The 9,296-nt window shown below is 41.2% G+C and overlaps 1 protein-coding gene across 3 annotated transcripts; it reads left to right on the forward strand.

The window, feature by feature from the left end:
• Nucleotides 1–5,485: 5,485 nt before the first annotated feature.
• On the forward strand, nucleotides 5,486–8,741 carry LOC104453537 (nucleolin-like). 3 transcript variants are annotated; one of them, XR_005553294.1, is made up of 4 exons: nucleotides 5,486–6,367; nucleotides 7,097–7,225; nucleotides 8,238–8,353; nucleotides 8,620–8,741. XR_005553294.1 is itself a non-coding variant. In XM_010068122.3 (2 exons), the coding sequence occupies exon 1, from the start codon at nucleotides 5,688–5,690 to the stop codon at nucleotides 6,327–6,329; it is 642 nt and encodes a 213-aa protein (XP_010066424.2). In that variant the 5' UTR covers nucleotides 5,486–5,687; the 3' UTR covers nucleotides 6,330–6,367; nucleotides 8,238–8,741. The 3 variants fall into 3 exon arrangements, 1 of the variants encoding a protein (XP_010066424.2); XR_727132.3 differs by lacking the exon at nucleotides 7,097–7,225; XM_010068122.3 differs by lacking the exon at nucleotides 7,097–7,225 and having other exon boundaries at nucleotides 8,238–8,741.
• Nucleotides 8,742–9,296: the final 555 nt, after the last annotated feature.

Raw genomic sequence — 9,296 nt, forward strand, 5'->3', positions numbered from 1 at the left:
CACTCCTGTGTCCCTAGATTAAAAAAAAAAAAAAAAAGCAAATCAATTTATGCGAGCAAAAAGTTGTATAATTAGGGCCGGTCTGTTTATGCTTATTTAAGGGGGGGGAAAGGAAAAAAAAAATAACATTTCGCTTTCCCGTCAACATTGAGACACATTTTTAGAAAAATAATGGGATGACCACTTCCATCTAAAAAGGCATGATATTCTTAAGAAAGGAGTTTTCTCAATAGCGTAATGTTTTCAAAACTCTTTTTTTTTCACTCTCTTTCCCTTTCTTTCCCGTTGGATAAGAATAGTGGCATAAGAAATCTTCAGAATTTCTCTTATTTTGGACAACTAGTCACATTTGTGACAATGGCTTCTTGAGAAGTTTCAATATTTGAAAGAAATATTATCCATTTTTTCAATTATTCTCATGATTACTTTAATTTTTTTGTATTATTTGTATCTTTAAGCATTCAGTCATCCACTTAGTTTAGTTTTATTTCTGTTAATATCATTTCATTGTTTTTTATCTGTGCTAATACATTAAGCAAAGAAAAAATAGTACTTTGACCGCCGCCCCCCCCAAAAAAAAACGTCCTATTTTAACGAATATCTTCTTTTTCTTGCCCAGATTGGCATATTTTAACAATTATAAATCCATGAGAAAATGCATAAGATAATAATTCTATTAATCACACCCACGTGTTTCATATCAAAATTTGAATTTCTTCTATCCTAAAATTCATTCTTGCAAAGAGTTTAAATCTTGAATTTTTTTTTTTTTTTATCTTTTCATATAAGGGATAAAAGGCACCAATAATCTTTAAATTTTTGCAAAATATGTAATAAGATCACTAAACTTTTTTTTATGCAATTGAGTTTTTGAACCATGTTGCTATTGTCTATGATAGTCCTTCCGTCATGCACATAGATGGGAATGATGACGTGGCAGATCATGCCACCGCCACGACATTACCAACTAGTTTAATTGTTGAGAGAAAATTCTAAAAAGGAGCTCAAAGTGCCCTCATTTTCTCAAATAAGGGTTCGAAGTGGACTTTAATTCAAATAAGGACCTGAAATGCCATCACTTTTTCAAATAAGGACTTGAAGTGGATCTTGTTTCAAATAAAGGCCTGATGTAGTTATATTTGTTTCAAATAAGAGCTTGAAATGGCTATGTCGGTTTCAAATAAATGCCTGATTTTTCAATGGTCAATAACATTTTCATCATTTGCCATTTCCTTTTGTTCTTCCTTTTTTTCTTTTTTTCTTTCCTTTTTTTTTTTTGGTTCTTCTTCTTCCTCTTCGTCAATGGTCGGCAAACCACCGGTGATGCCCATAGAGGATTGGGTGAGGGTCACCTTTGCCGGCGAGGGTCACCCATGCTAGCCACAAGCGAGGGACAGCCTAACCTGGGTGAGGTGACCCTCGCCCTGGGGGAGGCCACCCCTTGCGTTCATCTACGAGGCCGGCCCTTGCCAGATCTGACAAGGATGGCCTTGCCCGCGGTCGGCAAGGGCTTACAAGCCCTCACCAGCCCTTCCTAATGGCCGATGATGGTCACCAAGCCCTCACCGACCATTGCTAGTGCCCGCTGGCCGATGTTGAAAAAGAAAAGAAAATTTGGACGAAAACGTCCTTGACCAGTCGAAAAATTTAGCCAGCTAGCGACCAACAAGGCCAAGCCCTTATTTGAAATAATCAATACCACTTCAGACCCTTATTTGAAACAACCAATATCACTTTAAGTCTTTATTTGAAACAAAATTCACTTTAAGCCCTTAGTTGAGAAAATGAGAATACTTCAGATTCTTTTTTGAAATTTTCCCAATTGTTGATGTGAAATAAAAAATGGGAAGAAAATTAAGATAATAAATGAGAAACTCTAGAGACCAAAAGAAAGGGAGAGAAAGAAAAGGAGAGAGAGCAATAGAAAGACCGGCTACGTTCCACACTGAGCGTCCCACACCAAGGTTGGGCGAATCGACGTAATGGCCTTTGAGTCGAATAATTTTTTTTTTTTTTGCCAAAAAAGAAGAAGAAGAAGAAGAAGAAGAAAAGGGTCTTTTCAATCGACCGGGTTAAGTATGGAATTTGGAAAAGTTCAAATTTGGGAATGTTACATTAATTTGCTGCTTCTTTGTTCCTTGTTTCTTATGAACATCGAAGTACCTAGAATTCGAAAATTGATTTTGAGGTCAAGAATGGTAGATCGTCATGTCGATGGGGAGGACTTGAAGATCTACGTCCAATTCTTGCTGGAATTTCCTTTTGGATTTTCTCATCTCCCGCATTTTGCACTTCATCGAATACAAATGAGGGTCGTCGGGTAGTGTTGGCTGCATATATGGGCTTGCTTATGTTAGGGGAGGCGGTGGCGAGGGCGCCATTGTTCGCATGACTCCGACGAAAGGCTGATGCCCCTCTCCGGCGCTTGGATGACGGCAGCCGTCCTGGCCATTATGAGGAGGGCTTCCACCTATTCTCGTTTCTCAATTTTTACTTGGCACAATTTATTTTTTGTTTTGTTGAAAGATTTCCTTTTTTTTTTATGTGGAAAAATATGTAAGTTTTTTCTATATATCTAAAGGCTTTTTATTGCCACATGAGATGTCAAGTGGATGCCAGCCAGGCATCTAATGGCAAACTAATTGCCCCCTTCAACATTTCCAATCACTATTTTAACGGAGGCTCTTACAGAAAAATATATAGTTTAAGGAGCTAGTAGATCCGATCTACTTGTACCAAAAGAAAAGACTAAGAACCCAATGGAACATTCAAAAAAAAAAAAATCAAAAAATCAAAAACCTCTAATGCCTTTGTCGCTTTCATATATAGATATACTTTTTATTTATATTGTGTACTTTTGTAATTGCTCTCCACTATTTTGACAATTTAAGCCACACCATGAATTTATAGGAGTTGTCATTTCTCTTGTCCCGATAGCTTTTGACAACCAAATTGTTGGTCGCTAAAGATACATTCCGCTAAGTTGCTGTAATTTGGCCGCAACATAAATTTATAGCAACCAAATGTGGAAATTCGATCGCTACATAGTTCTATCAAATGCCAACCTTCTTGATTTCGGATTTTAGTCCTGTAAAACCTGTTTCACACCATTAATTGTAGTAGAATTTGCAATCTCACAACGCTCTATTCGTCGAATCTTTGGACATTGATCATCCAAGTTCATAACTTGTTCCATCACATTGAAGTAGAAATCCAGTACAACATATTTCTAGCCATCACAAATTGGATCATCATTCCAAAAAGAGAAAAAAAAATGCTGAAGATGAGAGTGTCACCATCTCTCTTATTGTCAATGTCCAATATCAAGATCTTATTTACCCACGCCCATGTTCAAGCCCAGCCCCAACCCTAACTTTATGTCCTAATTCAACCTTAAACTCAGATTCATCTACTACTTCAACCCAAGCCTCAACTTCAAATTCACCCTGGAATCTCGAGCCCTATATTCAAGCCCAGCCCCAAGCCCAGCCCTCACTCGAGACCTAATTTCCTCCCAACTCAATCCGAAGTGGATATTTCGTTTTCTATTTCAACCAGTCTCAATTTTAACCCCAACTTCATCCACTAATTCAACATCAATATTATTTATCAATTCTCCCTCGACATAAGCATCCAATGTATCCAATCCTAGTGCTAGACCCACCAGTTGAAACCCTTGATCGATGTAAATTTGCGTAGTCTCGTTCTTCGAGGTATAACTAGGAAATTTTATAGCATAGTTTCAGCATATACTCGTAAGCATAGCATATACCTTGACTTTGGAACTTTATAGCATAATTTTAGCATATACTCGTAAGCATAGCATAATCTACAAACTCATGCTTCAACCCCCAAGGTAGTTATTTAACAAGACCCGAACATGTCGCCTTTTCTCCAAATTCCATAAAGCCACCCACGTGTAGAGCGCAATTGAGAAATGGTGTTCCATCTATAATAATATAGCAATTCACCTGCCTATATTTCGTCCATTGTTCATACTCAATACAAAATCGCTAGCTTCGGATCACAGAACCCTACCGCATGCACCTAAATGAGAAGTTGCAAGTAGGCTTTCCAGTATACTAGACACTGAGTAGGTCATCAATATCGTCGATTCTCACAACAAAAACCCCAGCACCTTATCACTGCCAGGAGAAGGCCCAGAATGTCGATCCAAACGACGAATCGAACATCGTGAACCTAAAAATCAAGATCTCGGTTAAACGGAGGCCTTTACTTCGATAAATCTTGGTCCCTCAAGCACGAGTTTAGTAAGGAGACAGATTCGTCCTTTCACTAGAGGAAAGACCTTAAAACAAAACAAAAAACAAAAAAACCATCCATTTGCCCATTTGCCCTAATTTCATCCTTTAGAGAGACAGAGTGCGGTACCATACTATTTTGAGCAAACTAGAGAGATATATGTATAACCACGTTAGATCTGTTTGCTTAGGAGCATGTAAAAGAATCAAGAACCACCTGAACTACCTGAAATTGGACTAGACCGGAGCCGGCAGTTCCCATGGGGGCCAATTTGATTCCCGGTTCTAATTTAGTGGAACCGGTGAGTACCAATCGATTTTCGATTCTAGGCGTGGAACCACCTGCCCACCCACCCTAATCGAACAAATATATATTTTTTAAAATGAAAAATTCATTATAATTACTTAATTATTTTGTAATTTTTTGATCAAATATGTGTATATATATATATTTATGGTTATTGGACATTACTGACTAATTTTGTCTCTTGGGTGTGTAATAAGATTACCCCTCTACTTTTCTTTTTCATTATAATAATTCATTTACTTATTTTCTCAATCAAAACAAAATAAACAAATGTAGAGGAAGGAGAGATCTGATCGGAGATGTTCATAAGAGCCAATGCCTCATTTTAAAAGTTTTAGGTACTTTATGAGGTTAGGGCTTTTACTTTTGTGAACGTTTAATGGAATCTAATTCTCCACTTATTTCCAGCGTTAAGAATTCTTAAGATGACCATCCTATGACCTTTGAATAAATTAAGTTCTTAGCTAACGAGTATTATCTATTCATTTTGTCTTATAATTTTCAATTCCTAATCAAAGTAAATGGCTCACAATTCAACCTGCATATAAGGTCAAACAAACTTTGTAGGGATTGGGGGCTGGTTTTATAGACCCATTTGGGAATCGGACTGGACCGGCGATTTCGTTTCCAGAAGAATTCATAGAACTAATAAGCATGTCTGGTTCCAATTTTTTTAAATCGTTTCCAAAATGAAAACTGTCCATCCGAACCATGTACACCCATATGTTTGCTTGATAAGTCCAAGGATGTTGCCATGCCGAGGGAATGGTGATCGAAATACTTTTAGATCGCTAATATAATTTCGGGATAATTTTTTAAACTTTTTTTGGAATATTTATAAGACGGAAAAGTACGGGTATTTCACGAGAAAAAAATTGAGAATGTTTTATTTTTTAGATTTCGTCCCAAAAAAAATTACGACGTGCGGAATAGCATTGGTCCGTCGACCCTCTTCTTAGCCCTAAAAATCAAAAAACGTGCGCCAAGCGGTGGCCGGCGTCCGCACACAAAACCAGCACCACCACCGCCGCCGCCACCAGTCTCGCTCAACTCCACTGCCGCCTTCTCCTCCTCCTCCACCTCGAAATCTCTCCCCGACGCCGCCGCCGCTAGTTTTCATGGCGAACACCGAGAACACCGAGAACCGCGAGGAATTCGTTTACCCCGCGAAGCGCAAGCCCGATCTCGCCCGCCCCGAACCCGAACCCGAACCCGAAGGCGAAGGCGAAGGAGGAGATCGCTCCAGCAAGAGCCTCAAGCTCGAGCCTTTGGACAACCCCAACCACGCCGACGGCGGCGACGGGAACCACTCGGCGGAGGCCCCGGTTCGGGAGGAGAAACGGGCGGACGCGGTGGTCGAGGAGGAGGAAGAGGAGGATGACGATTTCGACGACGACGACGATGACGACGACGACGACGACGACGACGACGACGAGGATGATGATGATGAGGAGGAGGAGGATGGAGACGATGAAGGCGACGAGGTGGATGTGAAGGGGAAGGGGGTTATGAAGGACGATAAGGGGAAAGGCAAATTGATCGTCGAAGAAGGAGAAGAGGAGGGCAGCGGCGATAGCAGCAGCGACGACTACGGCAATGCCGGCGTCCGTTCGGAGAGCGACAGCGATCTGTCCGACGATCCGCTCGCCGAAGTCGACTTGGACAACATCCTCCCGTCCAGGACTCGGCGGCGGACCGCCCGGCCCGGGGTTTTTATCGCCAGGGACCGTAAGGACGGGGGAGACGACGATCGGTCGTAGAGATTCCGAAGGTTCATTTATATTTGCTGGTTTCGAAGGTAGGGACTTCTATTGAATTGTTGTTGATGCGATCGAGGCTTTGAGGTTAGGAATTATATTTGATAGTTGTAGTTGATTGGCAAATGTGATATCGAGGAACCGGAACTTGGCAATGCTGCTGGTGCATTTTGTATTGCGACATGGTCTTTTCCTCGGGCCAAATTTTGTCTGTCACATGCCATCGTTGGAAATTACTTGGTTTTTTCTGGTATCTGATCACCTGATAAGTATGTTTAAGGTTGAAGTAAGGTCATCTGGTTAAGGAAAGCTCGGTTTATGAAACCGCTTAGCCGTTAAATTGATTGAATTGACTAAGTAGTAGTGAAGGGCCGGTGTGGAGTGGACAACTACTTGCTTGTTTAGGCACCCGAAAATTTCGCTAGTTGATCTTTTCCGGATACTTGGTGGCTGCTATCATATCGGGAGGTCGGCATGAAAGGAAAATACTGAACCTGGCTGAAAATTTTAAATTGGGGTCCCCAATTGCAATGCACTTGGCATTAATTGGTTCCAGATGAGTTTATGCTTTGAGTTGAAATCTCGAGAGCTTACATTTGATGATAGGGTTGTAGATGCGTTTAGGCTATACTCGTGAAGCTATTGCCATGTTGGACCTTTAATTCAGTTGCAGTTACTCGGGGTTAGATATTCGTCGTTTGGTTGAATTGTCTGCATTAAATCTCCATAGGATTACGTAAATTACAAGCATATGCTTTGATGTTGCCCAGATTTTGGAAAGAAGTTTACTTTCGTACTGAAATTCCTCGATGCTTGAAGCTGGGGGCTCCTTGTGCTAGTAGAGCCTGTAATACAAGATGCCATGAGTGGCATTCTAGTAGCCTGAACCTCGGTTGCTGGTGAGATGACAAGATTTTCACCTTAGAAGCTCCTATTTCCTTCTTTTCCTTTTTGGTGAATTTTGAGTGCTATAGTGGTTTGGGAAGTATGCAGTTGCTTTGACGAAGTAAAATTTTGTGTTTCTTCAAATTATTTTGAGATCAAGAGAAAATACTATACATGTATGGCAATGTGCATTGCCATTATCTCAGCTTGAGAATGATACCATTTGTCAGAGTGTGTCTGGAACCTGAAAAAGCGTGGACGCATGCAGTTACAACTTGCACATTAAGAGCAGTCACTCGCCCTTGCAAGCATGTGTGCTTGTCCACTAGTTTGTAACTGGTAACATGTGGGAGGAAGTATACTTAGGCCAGCTTGGTAATCAGCCCTTTCTTTAATGTTGGATCATCTGTAGTCAGTACATTTAGGCCAGCTTGGTAATTAGCCCTTTCTCTAGTCGGTGTATTATGTGGGAGGAAGTATGTTTAGGCCAGCTTGGTAATTGGCCCTTTCTCTAATGTTGGATCATCTGCAATCAGTATAACTTAGCAAGTGCTCCTGCCGACCTTAGTTATATAGCAAAGTTTCCTAACTACCATTGCTTTGAAGCTCCTTACTTGACTATCTTCACCGGAGTGGATTTGATGATGTGCCTGGTGCCATTGCATGCAAATATTGCCGGTTGCCCTAGGCATCTGACTAGTTATTGGAAGCTTGAGCTCGTGATCTAGTTTCTCTTGAAGCCTTAACTTTTGTCCTCATAGTCTCCTTGAGATTTTTTATTAGGACTAGTGGGCAGCCTTTCTGGCAGTTGTAGATAATGGCATAGAGCACATAAATCATACTGGATTGGAGCCTCTACAGTTTTCGTGATTTCATTCCCAATGAGAAACAGATATGGTAAAAGTAGCCCTTCCTATTGTTATAACTGGAAGAATTTGTGCTTCATGCCTCTGTTTTCTTCACTCTGCTATTTTTTGAACTACTAGTTTCAAATTCAGCACCCTGATAGTCCTCTCATATCTCCAGTGCTGCTGATGATCTAAGCCTAGTGGCCGAGATACAGATTCCAGTCGAATCCTTGATCATTTCTTGGACTGTTCGTGCACGAGAGGAAATCCACTGTGAGGCCAAAGTTCGCAGAGGTAAACAGCTTGGACATTGAGAATCCTGTCCTCGTCTCTGAGCCTCTAAGATCCTCTAGCATCATTCCGTGTCGCAAAGTTTTTTGAAATATGCCTGTGTCATTATAACCTTCTTCCTCAGACACTATTTCCTCCCTTTGGCACATTTAGTGATTTCCCTAGAGTTCTGCTATATCTCTGGCAGCAAAAAATATCCTCCCACTTTGGAGATGGTAGTTTTGTTCTTGTTTGTTATCTTTTGGGTAAACACCTGGCTGTTCGAACAGGCACTTCTATCTAAATGGGGGATTTTCAACTCTGTTACACATGGTGCCGACCGATCCATTCTCCGGGGAAAAGATAAAAGGACACTCCTATATATGGTATGATTAAGATGATCCTTTTGTCATGCCTTTCATGATCATACCCGAAGCACTCTACTGAGCCTTCTCAGCCTGGAATCTCCAACTGATCTCGTACATTTTCATATCTTCGGGTCATCCCAATAGCCATTCTTCTTACTGCACGGCTTGATGACCGAGGCGAGGAGGAGCTTGTGATGACTCGCTACAGAAGGTTACTGTAAGAACATGGACAAGTCGAAATGGCGTTTTTTCTTGGGGCCTTTGCGTTCCCTTGCAAACCAGTTTCTTGGACTTGAGGGAGGCCTCAACCCACCTCGGCCTCGACCCTGTTCATGTCTGGGCTCTTAGATTTGCTTGTGATACGTTTTTACATTCGAAGGTCTCGTACGCAAGAGAGTGCAGATTAGATCGTAATGGAACAGTGAACGACAGTGGACACACACCCCAAGTTGTTGAGGCATGGATTCACTCTGACAAAACCACATATGTTGAACATCAACATGGTGGGCCTGCAACATTTATTCCTCCCCTCTTTAATAAAGCGAGGAGGAGGAGAGGAGAGGAGGGGAGAGGAGGGAGGCTGACATCAACGAACCCAA

The sequence above is a fragment of the Eucalyptus grandis genome, chromosome 7, assembly GCF_016545825.1.
Source record: "Eucalyptus grandis isolate ANBG69807.140 chromosome 7, ASM1654582v1, whole genome shotgun sequence".
Classification (NCBI taxonomy): Eukaryota; Viridiplantae; Streptophyta; class Magnoliopsida; order Myrtales; family Myrtaceae; genus Eucalyptus; species Eucalyptus grandis.